At 34.2% G+C, this 19,347-nt stretch overlaps 3 protein-coding genes and 2 non-coding genes across 8 annotated transcripts in view; 3 read left to right on the top strand and 2 right to left on the bottom strand.

The window, feature by feature from the left end:
• Positions 1–19,347, top strand: part of LOC125841622 (60S ribosomal protein L13-1) — a 214,467-nt gene that overhangs the window by 149,308 nt on the left and 45,812 nt on the right. The window lies entirely within an intron of this gene.
• LOC125841632 (protein CYCLOPS-like) lies at positions 180–5,938 on the bottom strand. The gene is made up of 11 exons (XM_049520800.1): positions 5,505–5,938; positions 5,292–5,344; positions 4,672–4,809; positions 4,377–4,425; positions 4,254–4,306; positions 3,278–3,975; positions 2,972–3,015; positions 2,812–2,857; positions 2,018–2,066; positions 822–950; positions 180–597 (listed from the first exon to the last, which is right to left on the bottom strand). Exons 1-11 carry the CDS (start codon positions 5,697–5,699, stop codon positions 474–476), a joined length of 1,578 nt encoding a protein of 525 aa, XP_049376757.1. The 5' UTR covers positions 5,700–5,938; the 3' UTR covers positions 180–473.
• Positions 8,702–15,523, bottom strand: LOC125841619 (ATP-dependent Clp protease proteolytic subunit 4, chloroplastic). 3 transcript variants are annotated; one of them, XM_049520786.1, is made up of 3 exons: positions 15,046–15,523; positions 11,168–11,663; positions 8,702–8,950 (listed from the first exon to the last, which is right to left on the bottom strand). In XM_049520786.1, exons 1-2 carry the CDS (start codon positions 15,459–15,461, stop codon positions 11,180–11,182), a joined length of 900 nt encoding a protein of 299 aa, XP_049376743.1. In that variant the 5' UTR covers positions 15,462–15,523; the 3' UTR covers positions 8,702–8,950; positions 11,168–11,179. The 3 variants fall into 3 exon arrangements, with proteins under 3 accessions (XP_049376743.1, XP_049376741.1, XP_049376742.1); XM_049520784.1 differs by having other exon boundaries at positions 8,702–8,929; positions 15,046–15,522; XM_049520785.1 differs by having other exon boundaries at positions 8,702–8,925; positions 15,046–15,522.
• On the top strand, positions 16,801–16,974 carry LOC125843404 (small nucleolar RNA snoR143). Its single transcript, XR_007444002.1, has one exon. It is a non-coding gene; the product is annotated as a small nucleolar RNA snoR143 (small nucleolar RNA).
• Positions 17,240–17,332, top strand: LOC125843377 (small nucleolar RNA SNORD96 family). Its single transcript, XR_007443977.1, has one exon. It is a non-coding gene; the product is annotated as a small nucleolar RNA SNORD96 family (small nucleolar RNA).

Below are 19,347 nucleotides of genomic sequence, written 5' to 3'. Positions count from 1 at the left end.
GTTTTTCCACTGATTCTTAGTCTACTGATGCATTACCACACTTTCTGAAGAACATTGCTATCTTGTTAAGGATGCAGTTTATGTATAATAAGACAGAAAATCGTCGATAGAACTTAGAAAACAAGGAAGTGAAAGGAAAATAGTTGGTCAGTTAGGAGATTTTATTATTAAAGAAAGAGCACAAAGAATACTGATGGAGAATTTGAAAATTTTCAAAATATTAGCAGAGAAGAAGATGAGACTATAAGAAATTCATACAGAAGCATCCTACAAGTTCATCACAATTTTTTTGATTTTGTTCTATATGAGACTGTAGATTTCTGCCACTTTAAATGCACTTATCACTTGAGATTTGGATTACAAACTGAAAACATGAAACATTGAGTTGAATTCAGCCTACTTTCCTATGCTTGTAGCAACCCCATAGGACCTCTTAAAGAAGCACGTTTGAAGCTGCTAAATTGCAACAGTATCTAAAACTTTCCAGATTCTGAAATGATCCTCTCGATTTCTCCAAGAAGGCGCTCTTTTTCCTTGACCAAATCCTCATTCTGCTTCTGCAGCTCTTCAATTTGTGTAGTCTGTTCAGAATCCTTTCTGTGATTATGCAAAAACTCCGATTAGTCACTAATCATGATTGCTTTACCATTTCATTGTCACTACAACTATATGGTTCACAATATCACAGACGTGAAGAGAAATCTCAAAATTGTTTCACAGAATTGATAGTCACACAGTAAGTAGTAAACAAGCTTGGAAACATGGACAAAGTTGTTGCATGTTCTTGGACTAACATTCCTCAATGTTGTGTTTGAACGTACCTATTCATAAACGCCAAATTAAGTTTAAGTGAACGAACTTCCTTCTCCAGATTCTCGCAGCGTTTCATAAGGGATTGCATATCTGAAGGAATTGCTGGTGTTAAATTTCTCTCTTTGGCTTCTGCCATTCTGCATCAACATTGAAACCAATAAGCTTATGAAATGTATCATATTTTATGAGAAATTTTTAAGTGGCATACACATGAGGAACCACAAACAAGTAACTAAATAATAACCCTTCGCTTACAGAATAAGGTTTGCCTCAATATATCAAAAACAAAGATGTACAAAATCTAACCATCACACGGTTATGGTTGTCAAAGAAAAAGAAGAGAAATTGGCAGGATATCCAGGTATTAGTCACAAGCTGTTATAGACTGGAATCAGCTTTGGTTCTACTCTGGAAGCTCAACAGTAACATTTTGTTTATAAAGCCAGAGAAGACTCTTGGCTTTATCATATACTTGAATACATTTACCATCATCATACACATAAATAAGTTTTAGGATATCCATTGTCAAACCAAAGTGACTATCAGGACATATACCCAACTTTAAGCTGCATTTTTTGCTCGTACTCGAGTTGGATAGAGACGTGGTTTGGACAATTTAGGTTATGAAAATTTCAAATACATGCTTGAGTCAGGTACGAATAGTTGGTTTGAAATACAATCCTAAGGTTAGTCATACAAAGTAGATAGAACAGGAAAGACAACAAATATAGAGAACTAAGAGAAGAGAAGAAAAACAAAACATCTGGTTGGACTAATCAAATGTTTGGCATGACAGGAGAAAGCCATGCAAATACGAGGCCAGCAGTTTCGAGCAGCCTATACTCTGAGTAGGCCATGAAGTTAAAGCATCAGAAATTGCATATTTTTTGCAAGTATATGTGATGAAAAGCATGTATTTGATGTTCCATTTAGAGAGGCAATATCACATAGTCCAGGCCCTACAGAATGTCAAGGTTTAACTAACATCTCATGCTTTTCTAAATCTCGTTTCTGATTTCTGCTTCATATCATTGCAGGAAAATAAAGCTGTAATAAGTCACATACGGAGGGAGAACACGTGCTATCTACATAAAATTTCTACATCCAATAGTCTTACCAACCACAGAAAGGACTAATCACTAAGAAGGAATGTAGTTGGAAAAAGAATAAGATTCATGCAAGTTTTGAGAATAGTTGTACATACTTCCGAGACCGCTCCACCCTTCGCTTCTTCTTAGGATCTCCATTTTCCGCTGCATTTGTTCATGCCGGTTAGAAGTGAACAGCATGAAAACAATTAAGTAATGTCATGTAATATAGCATCTTGTGCAATTAAGCCATAAAACTTTTGATCTAACAGAATTACATAGATCATAAACCTCAATATAAGAATGAAAACAGATTACTAGCACAGTTGGCACTGGAGCTCAATTTTTTCATTAAATAAGACAGTTTCAGTCTCATGGTAAGCATGGACCTTTCACATTTACTTTGCTGTCTCTTTTGAGAACTCTTTGATTTTAAAATTGTCAGAAAGAATATAACAAACATCTTATTCCTTCTATTCCCGGAACAAGAAAGAACCCTAAGGTCAATATTTATAGATTTGATTCTTACTTTATTTTTTCCAGTTCCACTCCTTTGATTGCATGATTCATTTTGTAGCCTTTCTAAATATATGCAAACAACTGAACCAATTTCGTCAGTATTGCAGCGCCAACATATTCCATAAGTTCTTCCGATATGCTCATTGCTTTATTGATTTTCACCTAACAAGTGATCTAACCTAAACTACTTTGGAGTTTCAGGATAGGAAGACATAGGGAGACAGAAGGAGAGAGAGTCTGCATTAATGCAATAGGAAGAACAGGCATGCCACCACCATGTTTGAAAAGAACATGATCAACGTCGGTACATTTACAAAAAAATTTAAACAGATATGAAAGTGAAAAAGCAAAGATGTGATATTAATTCATTGCAGTCAAATGTCTTAGTTACCTGATTGTACTGATGTCAAAGATCCATTTCGAACTAAACCTTCTTTCTGCGATGTATGAACAAATAGGAGAAATTATCTCAGCCTTAACCATCTCACTATTCTAAGTTGAACATTAGGTAATGTTGTTTCCAATTCCAAGGACATATGAGTAGAGAATACCTTTTGGTTGTCCTTCACGTTATCATATATTCGATCTCTAATATCTGCAGCTCAACAGTAAATGGCTATATCAACAAACTTGTGAGCAAAGCACAACGCTGATTTTGGAGAAACAATCATCTCAAATAAGTGCACTATGTGAAATCTGAAGTTCCAATTAGTATCATTTCTTAGTTTGAAAATCTAAAAATCATCACTCTGTTTGAAGAAAGACCTTGTTTACACGAATTTGCTAAGACGTGCAAGCTGCAAATTGAAAGCAGCATAGATAATTCAATACAGACAGCTTATGTATGTTATATTTACCTCTAGCAGTTGAACCATTTTCTGAGCTCCTTCCATATCCAACTTGATTTCTAGAGCCCTCGTACACATTGAAAGCTTGACTTGCATTGCTCAGGCCATCATAGGCATCAAAATCGATTGAAATTATTGGTGCTGCAACAGAAGATCCACTTTGAGAAGGTTCCTGTGATACCATGTCTATCTGGATTGGGTTTGAGGGAGCCATAATACTTTCTAAGACGGCATCTAATGACCCTTGAACTGTTTGTGGAATCCCCGTATCTCTGACTTGAACAATAGATGCATCCTGATATGTCCCTTGATTCAGAGAAATATGATTCCCTGGATGTTGATTCATGTTGGAGTTACAAAAGACTTCTTGATTACCATAACACCCCAACATATTCTCCTCAATGGCTTCCCTCGCAGTATGATAGTTTGTCAATTTCTTCCGCTCTAAGGTCCCCTTTAGCATGCTTACAACAGAAGAAATATTATCCACACCATCCACTTGCTGTGCTTCAAAAGTTGATGAAGATGAATTTGATGGAGACATAAAAGTATTAGGTTGGTTGGTAATTTCACACATTGACATGTCAGTGTACCCAGTGGGATCAGAAACTACTTCTTTGAAGTTATTAACAGCATTTCCAGGTATATTTTGCAAGGCTTCACGAGCTAGTGAAGACTGTGAGTTTTGCATGGCTGCATACCTCCTCCTACAGAAATTTTTAGGGAAATAACCAAATATCACAAGAAATCATCAGCATCCAGCAATAACAATATCAATGGAATACATCGATGGAAAAAGGATTCTCCAATTAGTTTTTGGAAATTTCTTGTATGTGGAAGCCTTCAATTCAAACTAGATAAAATCAATCTATATAAGAAAACAAAAAATTCTTGAGGGTCTACTCCAAGTTTATATATAATGCTGAGTAAAGCAACCAAGGATATTGTTTCCCAATCTCAATAAAGGATGCAATATGAAGGATACCTTAACTCAGATGAACGACTTCTCGTCATGGGCTGAGAACTATGGAACCAGGTCTGCAAGAAAGCTCTGTATGAGATATCAAATAGAAATTCTAAGAAAGATATCAGCAATTACAGAACAAACCTTGGCTAAAAACAGATTACTAGCTTGCATTTCCCTATCTGTCACGTTCCTGATGACAAAAGAAATATGGTTATTACCCCCCAAAAATTTCAGAATGACTAATAAGATGATAAAAATGCTTGAAATATCGAGATTGGTTGAGCAAGCCGGATAACCTCCAAGGCCAACCAAGAGAGTAAGGCTAAGGCAACAAGAGAACACATTGCAATAGGCCCCCAAAAATGCAGTTCTATCATAATTAAATCATACATGCCTAAAGTGGTAAAAGGTAGCACACAAGAAAGATATAGATCACCTGGTTGGATGTTGGTTAAGGTTGCCAGATGATTCAATGGCAATACATGTATTCTGTGGCTGTTGAGTATCTGCCATTTTTCTTTTCTGAATCCCCTCATTTTGCTGACTAGATAGACCAGCAAGTTCACTGGAGATCCTGCATTTTAAAACAAAAGGATGTCATAAAATCTGAAAAATTAATGCATCTCTCTGCTGACATAGGTTATCATTCCGACTTCTTGTAGAACCACGAAAAATGTATTCAGAAATTAGAGTGAGAAGTTTTAAGTGACAAAGAAATCATAACTACTCTGGCTTCCTTTGCATAACAGCACGAAAACTGGAAACGAACTGAACCTTTTCCTTTTGCCTTATACTTAGTATTCACACGATTTTTAGAGAACTGAAGTAACACAGAGAGTTGCATTGTATCAAGAAAGGATGAATTTCCCATTTCTCAGTGAATCCTCCCAGTGGTGACTTTCTCTAATCCTAAGCAAACTTTACAGTGTTCTATATATTGTAACTGTTGCATCATGCACAAATATAACTTAAGAAGAGAAAGACCTTAGAGTACTTTCTCAACAACAAGCGAAATGATAAAAGTGATTGTCTTATTGAACATCCAAACACACTAACCTTCGTGATGCTTGTCGAGCACGAGCCATTGGTGTAGAATCACTACCATTATTCTGAGAAGCAAACAGTAACGAATCAGCTAAGATACAAAAGACATAAGCAGGCAAATATAGAACTGCTATACATGCTTTATAAATACCAAAAAGTGGATTTGAGAATGCAACACAGTTATAGATGAAAGTTAACATGTATAAGAGTGGAAGGATTTCTTGCCTCTGCACTTGTGAGCCAGCTTTTGAAAAGTTCCTCACTATCGGTTCGAAGAGAATGAGAGATGTTTCTAAAACCCAACATCTCTATTGTAGGAACAGGCACTCCTCCTACTGAGTTGTCCATCATAGTTCTTATGAACAATTCTTCACTTGTGTTTCTATAGAAATCTGAATATCCTCTTCCCTCCATTTCCATTCCCTTCCCTTCCCTGAACTTCTCGACAAGGAAGTAGACTAAAATCTACTTTCTACCAAGATTTATTAACTAGTAATTAACACTTCCACCATTCATCAATATCTCAGCTACAAGCCTGTCTACGAGTTCAGTAGAACCCACTAGCTTCACCCTAAATCCTATATTTGTGTTTTAAATCCTAATTTTTCCAAAACTAGTTAACTGTCGCAAAACTCATAAACTCAGAATTCTAGCTCTGCCTCGACACAAAAACCTACCTAGAGAAACAACAAACTAAAGAGATAATTATCAAAAATTATAATTAATGCTCAAATGATATAGAATTGATCAGAGTCACAAGGACAAGTTTTTTTTTTTACTCAACAAGTAGATATTTTGCAGAAAAAATATGAAAGACTTTACGACTAAAACATTCAAGATTAATACTAACAACTTTGTAGTTAAAAAAGAAAGAGAACCTAGTGTATAACAGAAGCATGAAACGTCACATTCAAGTTCATCTCTTTCTGAGTCAGAAAAATTGACAAACATATAGTGGGCTTAATTAAAAATTATTGCAACAATTAATGGAATTAACAAAAATCCAAATTGATTAGATGCCAATCACCTTCTACTTGTCTTCTATCCCGTGTGAAAAGTAAATATTTTTTCCTAAGCTGACTAAAGTAACATGAGTATAATCCTACACATGTAGAGATCCTCGATCGGTTAGAGAGACTGTTTCCTATAGAACCCTCACTATATTAAGAATTGATCATTTTGTTGTGTACTTTAATTTGCTGTAACATATTAACTGCCTTATTTGGGTTTAGATTAAAGTTACTGAATTTTGTCGAACCTCCACCCCCTTCCTCTCCGCCCTGCACAAAATCTAAGGTACAACTGGATGTTGGGATGGAGAGGAAGTGGGGGCGAACAGAAAGTGATTGATTTTATTGATACAAATGCTTAAGTAGAATGATTTTATTGATACAAAATAAAATTTAATAACTTTGTTAAATAAATTTCTATAATTGAATAACATTTTGAGATATTAACTCATTATCGAGTCCTTCACTTTCATTGCAAAATTTACTTTTAATCTTATAGCTCTCCTTGTTGATAATAAAGTTGTATTATGCCGCTGATTGAATTTAAAAATTATTCAACTAATCCAACTTCTGAGGAGTATTTATTAAATTTTACGAAATGCCCGTTGAAATAAAATAATAATAATAATAATAATAGAATAAACAAATGTTGTGCCACTTGATAACTTTCATCAGCAATTCATAATGAAAACTACATTAATTGTTTAATAGTATACTTAAATTATTCTTTCAGTAACCTCATGATTAAGACATACTCAATAAAAAAAAACTTAATCATTAACTCATGATATTATGTTTATGGAAAATTTACTTGACGTTAGAAATATTTAGACTATATTTACCGATTACAGTTTAAAAATTACAAAATGTAGTTATGTTTGGATTTTGTAGCTAATATACAATACATGTATGCACTGATACAATATGCATTGATATAGCTCTTTCACTCAATTTCAGCTACCTCATTGCATGAACAACAACCCTTCCGTGACCCGTCTGATACAACAATAGTAACTACGTCTCATAAATACATTTCATAACTATACTCTAATCTATGGGTATTTATAAAATTTTATTTATTTTTATCGGTCAATAATAGAAATTTAAAACCCTTGACTAGCAATTTGTTCTTTAAGAAAAATTTAAGAAATACATAAAAGATGTTTGACTGGAGGAATAAAATTTAGTTTGTTAATTTTCCTCTGATTAATCACTGGAGGAAAACTCCAAGAATGCACTTTTGCGTATGCATTTATTTATTTAGACTCCAGAAATATTATGTATGACTCCATTTATTTATTTTTATTGATTATATAATGTTGCACAACGTCATCATATAAAACTGCTCTAAATATTCTCACATCAAGAAGAATATGCCTAGTGCATTAATAGATTACAATTCTTTAATTTTTAATGGAAAATAAATAACTGAAAATAAAATAAAATAGGGTGTCTATCAATGAGTCTTAATATTTTGAGTCAAAGTTTAATTGAATATACATTTGAAGATTAATTAACCGGCAAAATAGAATTGTTTAGTGCTCTTGTGGAGTATCTTTTGGAAGGCCGGCAAGCTATTATTAGGGGGAGTGTGGGCTGACCCTTTCAACAGTTACCTCGCGTGATTGAAATTCTTTCCATTTTTACTTAAAGATTTCAAATTCGAGCTGTGAAATGTAGAATTAGTGGAGTTAGTAGTGCTCACACGAGCCAATAATGAGTGGTTGACGTAATGGGCTCACTAGTGCAAAGTCAAATTAACTGAGTCAATAAAGCCACACTTGACACAACGTTAAATTAGTCAAGCCAGTAAGTTTCAAATATTGAATTATTAAACCAAAAAAAGAAAAAACAAAGAGAAGCATTATAAATAGTTTTGAGTCAACTAAAAGATGTCTTGCTTGTATGAATGTACTAACTAATTATATATGATTTTGGCATTAACTACTACTAACTTGACACAAAATTAGGAAACAGAAAGCATAATTTGACTATGTACAAGGTATTAACTTCATCCACACTTGGTCTTATTTTTTCTAACAATAAATTTCATGATACCTTTCCACAAGCATCATTTGATCAACATAGGAAGCGTGTTGACTAAGTAGCTCCTCCATGTGAGTTATGTCGTAGACAAAGTTATCTCGAGATTATAGTTCTGAAACTAATTTATCCCACCTCTCATATGGGATACTAAAATATCAAGTTTGAAGTATAAATTTAATCTTGGAACATCTCACCTTGTCTCATGAACCTAACGACCCACACTCCAATGTCAAGTTGTGGGCAGATGAAAACAAAGTCATAATGTAGGCAAGAAACTGTGAAATATATGGTTGAAATTAATAGTATTGAACCATCCACCACCAGTATCCACTCTCAATAAAAATAACAAAAGGGAGAGAAAAGGAATTATAGAAATCTAGGTAACAAACTAGTCACTAAGTAGAAAGTAAAGGGTATACAAAATGTCAATAATGGCTTTAATATCAAATTCATTGCAATTCATTCTCCAAAATCTTCCCCTGAATGAATGGTCTGCATTTGTAACTCCTAGAAAATTCTACAACAAACAATAGCGATGAGGATAACGCTGCATGTTCAGGTATGCGATATTTCTGAGCCAAGAGCCACCCCTACCTGATAAAAGGCATGCATCAGCTATAACAACAGCAGTTTCAAGTAATTAAGCAAATCATAAATCACATTTGTGTCATAAAGTAAACTCATTTTAACAAATAAGCATATTGATAATTAAAAGAATGGACACATTTGTTTTGATTAATAAAACTGTGTAACTAATTATGTCCCTTGGCAGTTGGCAATATCAAATGCAACTCCAGTCCCACAATTGATCCCATGCACAGAGTAACCCCATCCCCCATTCACTTTCCAAATCCCATTACCTACATTGCGTACACTTAATCATGTTCAGACATGGGACTCAGGAATTGAACAAGCAGAGATCAGCTGTTACAGGATTGAGCAAGCAGAAGAACACCTCAACTTTGTGGTCGACCATATGAATCCACCCCGAGTCCCAGACCATGTTTCTCCATTTATCTCAGACCAACATTATACAAAATTAAAAATAAAAACTTCATATTTTTCTTCTAGCATAAAAATCTGCAATAGGGCTAAAAACACTTCTAAAAAGCATATGACCCTAAAGTAAATGTCCTAATTGACATACATATTTCGGACAAATTTGTATCACCTATATACATCTTTTGTTTCCATTGTGCTATATATTTGCATGGATTCCGTGAGATTGTAGGTCTTTTGAGAGAACTTCCCTTCTATGACTAACATCAATCCTTTTTCTTTTTCTTTTTTATTGTTCTCTCCCTTTTTTGACTTTTTTCTTTTCCAATTCTGTTTTTGGTCTTCCGCGGAGGACCATTTCACAGAAACGGCTGCTTCTAAATTAAAAGTTCAACGCATACTGTAAAACAACATCTACTTGACCCTTGTAAGAGTCCAAGATTAATTTCTACCTCCAACAACAGATTCATAACAAACTATCTGCCAGAATTACCGAAGCATGGCATGTTTATTTACATTTTTGTATTAACTTTTTGAACAATTCATTAGGGGGTTCATCTAATAGACATGTAACACATACTGTCTGCATTAAAATTCAGCTCAACCATAAACTTGAAGAAGCAAATATTGCAATCTTTTCACATGTAACTGAATAACTGCAAAAGGCCTATATCTTTGATATTCCTTTTTTCTGATAGGTAGATCTTGATATTCCTTCGTAGTGCCTAGCTACATATACTGGAAGTAAGCTCTCCAACTTATAAGTATCACCATGAGTTTAGATGCATAGAAACACTAACCCTGTTTCTTTCCTCCGAGATAAATTTAATCCAATTCCCAAAGTCAACCGAAGAACAACAGCTGTCAAACTTTTGCTACAAACTTTACATGTTGATATTTCTTTCTAAGTTGCTCGGACTCTCCAAAAATGTTGCCGCACCCGCGTAGGATCCTTCAAAAATACACTATTTTTGGAGGATCCAACACGCGCTCATCGGCATTTTTGAAGAGTCTGAGCAACATAGATTTCTTTACCATCTAGTTCAAATCTAGTACTTGGTAAGTGTTGATGCAACAATTACCCTCTTTCCAATAATGACCTAATTTTGGTGTTTGTAAAATGTTCCCTTTTTAAAAGAATAAATAAATTGTAATCTACTGTTCATTGAAAAAATACAATATAGTAGAGTAGATCATTGCATAGAGTTTGTAGCATTGGCTCCTCTTTGTTCTTATTCTACTTTATTTGCTAATTCCAACATTCATACAAATACTACTACGCCTCAATTCCAAGCAAGTTGGGATTGGATATATGAACCCTCACTGACCATATCACTCTATTTAAGCTCATTTAAACCCAAATGACTGATTCTAGCATTCATAACATTTATAAAATTCCTACCATAAGAATGAGCAAGTGAGCAACAAACAGAACTTTTCCCCTTTAGCCTCTTTTCAACGTGAATGCCTCTTTAAACTTCTAAATCTTGCCCAACTGCGGTTTCCCTTAACGAATATTTTACATGTCAACATAAATACCTAAAATCCACTCTATTTTAGTGGATTTTACTGCAAGGAACAGATATTACCCATCAAGCAAATTATTATAGCCAGTTACGTGTATAAGTAAACATGAACACTCCTTTATAAATTTAAAAGAAGTATAGACGCCTAAGAAGAACCATACTCAATCCTCATTTCTGTGATGTAACCTGACTCAACCATAAAGACACGCTTTGGAGTTGAGTGCAATGTAGCTAGTTGATCATATTCTTTGACTCTACTCATAAGCTGTCAAGATTATGGAAGATACACAGAAAACAAAGGAGGTACCTGTTGCACCAGCTAATAGATCTCATCATCAGGGATATCTGGGTTCAAAAATTTCAGAGGATCTTGGATCATTTCTTGATTTTTCAATGTAGGTTTAACTCTTTCAGGGACAGGCATAAGTGGAATGATGCTATCTCTATCAATTACACCGTCAATTAGCCCAAATTCTACAGCTTCAATTGGGGACATGTAACGATCTCTATCAATATCTTTCTGAACTTGTTCATATGATCGTCCAGTGCAATTGGAAAAGATTTTGATAACATTGTCCTTGTTATGCATTATTTCTCGGGCTTGAATTTCTACATCTATTGCTTGACCGCTTGCACCTCCAAGTGGTTGATGTATCATAATTCGAGTATTAGGCATTGCGTAGCGTTTTCCTTTGGTGCCACCGGCAAGGATTATTGAAGCTGTGGAAGCTGAAATGCCAAGTGCAACTGTGGATACATCAGCCCTCACCAACTGCACAACGTCAAAGATAGCCATTGTTGCGCTGGTAACAGGAAGAGGTACATCAAAAGAGAGAAAAGGTAAAAGTATTTCTACAAAAGATTCAACATTCTTTCATTAACAAATTGACATGAATGCGTGAAGAAAACTAGGATAATCAATTGAATGCTGACAACTGAAATTTTTGCGAATTGAAAAACTAAATTTTGATGTATGGGCCTCGCATGTTCACTCAGCCTTCAGAATGGATAGATCGAAGTTGGACCTGACTCTGAAATCCTTATAATGTTCAGTGAGTGGAAAACCAAATGTTACTATGCAGTTACAAAACACTCAGTTATCAACTCAAATGAACAGATCAAAGAGGTTACTGGGGGAAGGGAAAAGCATAGAGACCATTACACTCATCTGCTAAAGATCAGTGCAAGTGGAACAAAAAAGAGAAGCACTAGATCGTCGGTTTCTTGACAAAATCAAAGAAACAGAAGGGAAAGAGTGTACAATGACCTTTATATACCATGGATCTGCTCTCAAAAACTGACACTGCTAAAATAAATGCAATTTAAAAGGACTGATAATGCATGTTCTGCTCAACAGTCTCAACTAAAACTTTCATAGACACCAAAGAGTAGATCATATAGACACTATAATTATTTCTATATCATACCCCTGCTAGTCAGTATAAGAGGGAAGCTATCTCTTTCCCCTTAATCAAAGATTCAACCAGTAATCAAAGTTGGATTACTTATTTTGCTCTCCTCTCCTACACGTTACAAACTTTGTCTGCCTTCCGGACCATCTTTGCATACATCTTTTTGGAAATTTCAAAGACCTCCCTCCCATTTTTGCATTTTAGCTTCGTAACACTACTTTTCCAGGTAGTTTAAGATATAATGCTACCTCCCTTGTTTTAATTTCTTTGTAACACTCCTTTAAACTATTTATCACTAATGTAAGAAAAAAATTACAATCTGCCTATTCTACCCTTTCAGTGAGTGGGTTCATGATCATTAAAGGAAGATTAATAATCATAAGAGAATCAATTTAATAAGAAATGGAACCTAAGATAAGAGAGCAAAACTTGTCATCTGTCCATTCAAAGGTTACTCAGAAGAGGATCATAAACCCTTCAGTCAAATTTGATGTGTATCTTAAATGAAAACAAACGGCAACTATTAGTCATTTGCAACCCATGACGAGAAAAACGAAATAGCAGATTTACAATGGAGATAGTAACTTGAGATATTAATATCCAAGCTCAAGGGAACCTAATTTATTTTCACCACTACACATCTTATAGAGGAGCCATCTTCATCCTTATTTGCTTCACACATTGCAGACATCAGAGAAGCTGTTTGGAAAGAAGAGAAACTAATTGAATAGGAATTAGATTTTTATTATTAAAGAAGATATTCATAAATTCATTAATTAGAAAAGAGGATTTTTTGTACATTAATGATAAATGGGTAAAATGAGTTGTTTTAGAGAAAAATACAGGAGGTAAATGCAGTATACTAAACCACAAGGAAGGTTAATATTGTTTTTATAAGCCACAAGGGAGGTTAGTGTTACAAAGCAAAACTTGAGGGGGAGGTCTATGAAATTATTCCCCTCGGCAAGGTCTTTACATGCACCTACTTTCGTACCAAATTAACTTTAGACAACCCAGTCAACAATATCCCTTGCCAATCCCTTGTTTTGACAGTTTGAATAATACCCAATCTCCTGCGAATTCGTTGTATTGATACATACGTCTGATTTCCTGTTTCAAAAAAAGACGTCTGGATTTTGATAGGTTCATTTTAGTTAGGTTAGAGATTTGTAAGTGAAAGATAACCATGAGATTTGGAGAACATCTAGTTTTAGAGGATCCCTAATTTTATTGTAGTGAAATGAAATGGGCCTAAATAAAGAAAAATGGAAATAGAGGATTCATATAACAAACCTCAACTAGTTTGGCATTGAAACAGTATAATTGTTATTGTAGTTCCAAGTTTGGGACTATTTCTTTCTTTCTGATCATATTGTGATATTCAGACACTTGATGGAAAACATATACAACATACAGGCAATTCAGTAAACCTGTATCCAAACTGAACTAACATTATAAAGACTGGAAATGCCTCTACCTCAAGTAAGAAAAAAAAGTGCCATATCACATTGAGCTGATATAGACAGTATATCAGCTTTGCCAATTTTGAGTATGATCCCTGCATATTTCTTTCACCCTGAGCACCACTGATTATCATCTAGTATAATTCTATCATGCACCACTTCTATTCAAGAAAGGAATTCCATCAACACACACATTTTTTTTTATGATAAATTCCTTCAGCACATTAACAAGAAGTCTCCAAATTACGTTACACTAATTAATATGAAGTTTTCTGTTCTTCAATTCTTAATCTAATCCCAGTTCCATGTGTGATGGCTTTAAGATGTAATAGAATTGACATGAAGCAATAACAATAAAGTATTTCTTATCCTTTCCTCACAAGCTAAAAGGGTTGCTGAAAAAGTATACATTAAACTCATCGCTGCATCATATACCCAGTTCTCCCCAAGACAAAAAGGAAAAAAAATAAAGAAAAAATAAATAAACAACCTCTTCATCAAGAAAAAATAAACAACTTATCGCCGCATATTTCTGCAACTTGTATTAAACATGCTGCATGATCACTTGAAATCAACACATTATACGAAAGTCAGAGTTCTTGTATCATCTCAAGACTGGCCTTGATGTTTTTACGGAAGGAAAATAACTTACCAACACATTTACCTATCAAACATTAACTAATCACCATACATTCGTGCTACTTGTCTTACACAGCACACATGGTCCGCATATTCAACATCAGAGTTCATATCTTACAATCGGTATGAAATATCCAACTACATCAAATTATGATGTAGACATATGTCTTTCCTCCTGAATGATCATTCTAGCTACAGAAATGTTTCATCAGTCTGATCTCTAAACTACCAGACATCATGTGAAGTGCTACATAAACTTCACATCATAAGACAAATTTCAGCAGCATATTCAATTAAGACAAAAAAAAAAACTAAAACGTAGCTTGCACCTTCAAAACAACCACACGCTACCCTAAAGGTAACACCTTTCCAAGCAACAATTACTACTACTACCAATGTTGCTCAAACTCTCCAAAATGTTCATGGGTGCGCGTCAAATCCTTCAAAAGTAGTGTATTTTTGGAGGGTGCGACAAGTTATTGGAGAGTCCGAGCAACATAGACTACCGCAACACTACACTTCAATCCCAAACTAACTGGGCTCGACTACATGAGTCACTGAGCTCATTGCCTCCGGGTACTCAATAATTCACCTTGTAGGACAAAGGTGTCACAAATCCAACTTCAAAATTCAGATATAAATACTAATCCTATGTTAATAATTAGAAATACCTGAGTGAGCCACCAGGGCAATTAATAAAGAGCCTAATATCTTTAGTCGAATCCAGAGCATCCAACAACAACAACTGACTAATAATAGCATCAGCGAAGAAGTCATCAATGCTACTACCCAAGAAAATTATCCTCTCCCTAAGCAACAGCCCCATTGCGTCTCCTTCAGCACCACGCATAGCCATACCCGGGCTCTGAGGAGCAGAGGCAAGTAGTAAGGACAATTTATCATCCGCAGAATCAGAAAGGGTTTTTGCAGTGGGTTGGTGAGAAGTGAGTGAAGATTTGAGGGATAAGGGGGTTTTACGAGATGGGTATGGTGAAAAAGTGGGTGAAAGCTTAGGAAGAGAGGTATGGCGGAGATTGAAAGAGGAACAGTGAGGAGATAGAGAAGTAGAAAGAGTTAGGGACTCCATTGGTAGAGAGGAGAATTTGGGTGTAAGGGATGAGGAAAGGGTAGTCGCTTTTTTTCACTGAGAAGAGTGAATAAAAAGGACTCTGTATATTTGTTTCGGGTCGGATAAGGGGTATCATTGCACACAAACTTGTTTTTATACACAGATTAAAAATAAATAAAAGAATTATACAGACAAAAAAAGTGAAAATTTATAGATATTTTGTTTGTATATAATAATAAAAATCGCATAGTTGATTATTTTAATCAAAATTTAGCTTCAGTTTTTGCTTTCAATTGTTGTAGTTTGATAATCTGCTAATGTTTATTTATTGCATCATATCAACAATAACAATATATTCAATGATATTCCACAGTGAATTTATCATCTCTATCTCATGGAGGTGAAGAGGTTATTTTGGAGAACTCTCGACACAAGTGCAAATTAAAGTAGGTATAAGAAAAAGGATAATGAAGAAAATAGAGTAACTAATAAACGAAAACAATAACAACATCAAAGACAGTGCTATAAGCAAAATACAATAAACAATAAAAAAGAAATGCATTGCATGAGTAGCAACACTCTACTATCGTGACCTTCTACATTAATATGTGATCTCACATTTTTTTTTATAAGGTCATGTCTTAGATAAGATGAAGTTGTATCATGTCATGTTTAAACACATCTCCCTAATACTTTTTTAGCCTATCTCTACCTCTCATTGTACTCGTACCTATTATATTCAACCTTTCACATCATCTACACTTCTCCTCTTCACTTGTCCAAACCATTTTAGTCTGACTTCGTTCATCTTGACCACCATGGAGGTCATTTTCACCTTGTCTTAGATATCCTCATTTTTTTTTATCTTATCACTCATTATGTCCGCACATCCATCTCAACATCTCTGTCTAACCGCATTGTATCACAAAACTAACTTCAAACCCATAGGACTAAGTTTTTTGAGAGCTCAAATCCTTGAGTCTGAAATTATTTTTAAAATAACTTAACTTATAAAACTTGTGAATTTCAGCTATTACTACCTTAAATAGTTGTTCTCAAATCAGTTATCTGTACACTTGGGCCTGCAAATTATTTCCCCAATCTAACATATCAGCCCAAATCGAATTACCCAACAATTTGGCCCATAAAAACAAATCTCTATTTAAATCTTCTCTCCTCCTCATTTACATTCATCATTCTAGGGTTTTCCATCCCCAAATCATTTTTTTTCGAATTACATCAATGGCTTCCATAGTTTTTTACTACAGCTTTTCTATCAATGGCTTCCTTATCTTCTCAGTGTTTCCATAGTTTTTTTCTGCATCATTTGTAGCTTTAAGCATGAGAGTAACTGTAACTGCACACGCATAAAGGCTATGCTAAAATTTATTGAAATAGTGGAGCCTCGAGCGATAGTGCAAAGATGGAGTGCTGAGTTTAAACTCAGCGGCGGCCAGACAACCGTTGAGATGAATCCACAGATGGGTTCCTTTTTACAATGGTACTTGTCTACTAATTTCATCTCATAATTTTGTGATTTTTTCCCTTTTTGTTGTGATGGTTCAATTTTGAAATGGGGCGAGTTTGTTTGCTATGCTTGTATGACCCATGCGTGTAAAATCATCACTAAAGCAAACCCTCTTTGTTGATTTCTTTTAATCCGAAGAGGGTGTTTCTCATATCCTATCGCCTTGTTGAGCAGAGTCTCTGCAATTATATCTTGGGACTGGCCATGAGAAATATACTTCAATTGTTTACCAATCTGTTTTGCTTTTTCGTTTTTTTTTTGTGTTTATTGGCTGGTGATGAAATCTGTAATAAAAGAACACCATCTTTCGGGACTGAATGGCCCCATAGGCCTTGCTGTTTATTCTGCAATTCTGAAGCCATTTTCCTATTTGATTAAATAGTTTCTTTGTATAGGTACTTTGTGTGGTTGATTAAAAAGCTTAAATCTTTTCTGGAATCTGAAAGATTTGATAATTATGAATTCTTGGTTAATCCTTAGTGTAAGAGAACAAGTACTGAAAACACCCAATTAGGCGTAGATTATTAGTTTTGTTTTTGAACCAATGATAGCCTTAAAACACCCTTTTTTCTACTAGCTGTATTTAAATACATTCCGATTTTGTAACATGAGTGAAATACACTTCTAAATTTTTCTCAAATTAAGTGGGGGTGTTTTCATCAATTTCTCTTACTTTTTAGTATGATTCTCATGCTCCAACAAGTTTCTGTGACGCCTTGTTATGTTATGTGACAGATTCGGGTGTATACAAGTTTAGTGAGTAGAGGGGTGTTTAAGGCTGTCAAGATGAAACTAATAATTTGTGCCAAGTTTGGTGTTTTCAATACTTCTTAGTTTATTGTTTGAGATTATTGAAGAGAAAAGGAAAAGGTTTAATTTATGCAGTTGAGGGAGCATAAGTTTTCATAATCTTGCTCAGTTTTTTGTGGACTTCCACTTGCAAAAGTTCATACTTTTCCAAGTAAAAAGCATGTCTAAACACAACTTCAAAATCGATGACCAATTGGTAGCGTATTCTCTGAGATGTTCAGAAGTTTTTGTGCTTATGGACGGTCAAGTGCTGTTTAGACAATTTGACAACAGTACTTAACATTAAACATAAGCTACATTTACAGCCACCATGTCTTTCAAGTCTTTTCTTGCTTTTGACAAGTGAAGACTATCCTGTTGTGGCTGATATTCTATTGCAGAACTAATTTTTTTTATCAGTATTGGATTTTGTTTTCATTTATGATTTTCATTGAATTGGGACAAGTTCTTTTGTGTTACTTGTAAATTTTAAAAAAATCATCATAGAGTTGCAGTTGATTTTCTTCTGAGAATCCTGCTTAATCCGAAAGGGGCGATCTCATATCCTATCACCTTGGGAGAGCAGAGTCTCTGCTATTACTATTTGGGTTTGGCCATGAGATATACTTTCTTGTGTTTTGTTACATATGGATCAATAGCTAAATATTGTCGCTGTTATAAAGGTTTATGTTCCAAGCCGAAACAAGCCAAACAAATTGAAATGGAACGCTTAGATACTCACAAAGAAATTATACATTAACCTTGATCTTAATTAGGGGTGTGTTTGGTATGAAGGAAAACATTTTTCGGAAAATGTTTTTCAATTTTCTCATGTTTGGTTGGGCTAAATGTTTTGGAAAATGTTTTTCAAATCAACTCATTTTTCTCAAATTTAAGGAAAATGGCTTCCTTTCTAAACTTAGGGAAAACATTTTTCAAAACTCTCTTCTAACTTCAAATTACAATTATTTTTTTGTTGAAAAAATAAATTTATTTTGTCCCTATCCTCAAATCACTCCTCAACCAATCCCCCCCAAAAAAAAAAAAATTTTTTAAAGCTTGTTTTTAAATTCAATTTTTTTACCTCACCCTCACCCCTACCCCCACCCTCTCTCAAAAAAATATTAAAAATTGTTTTACTATATATATATATTAGAAGAGTCTAGGATTTACTATCATTGTTCCATGTCCAATACTTATTATATAAAATATATAAGTGGGTCCCACTACCTTTCACTTAAATACTACATATTATATATTATTAATTACTATACTATAAATCACTACTAATAACCAATATATTTATCAAACTATAAAAATGGGCCCCATCACCTTTCACTTAAATACTACATATTATATATTAATTATTATACTATAAATGACTTAAATACTCCATATTATCTATTAGAATAATTAACAATTATTTGACACTTTAAATTCTATCAATGCCATATAAATTATGATAAAAAACCTATAAAAACCTAACATATAATATTTAAATATATTTAAAAATAATAACTAATACTATACATTACAATAATTAACAACTTAATTATTTAAAACTTATATAAAAAATTTAATTGACTC

The sequence above is a fragment of the Solanum stenotomum genome, chromosome 10 (assembly GCF_019186545.1).
Source record: "Solanum stenotomum isolate F172 chromosome 10, ASM1918654v1, whole genome shotgun sequence".
Classification (NCBI taxonomy): Eukaryota; Viridiplantae; Streptophyta; class Magnoliopsida; order Solanales; family Solanaceae; genus Solanum; species Solanum stenotomum.
This window is presented reverse-complemented; position numbering and strand designations above follow the sequence as displayed.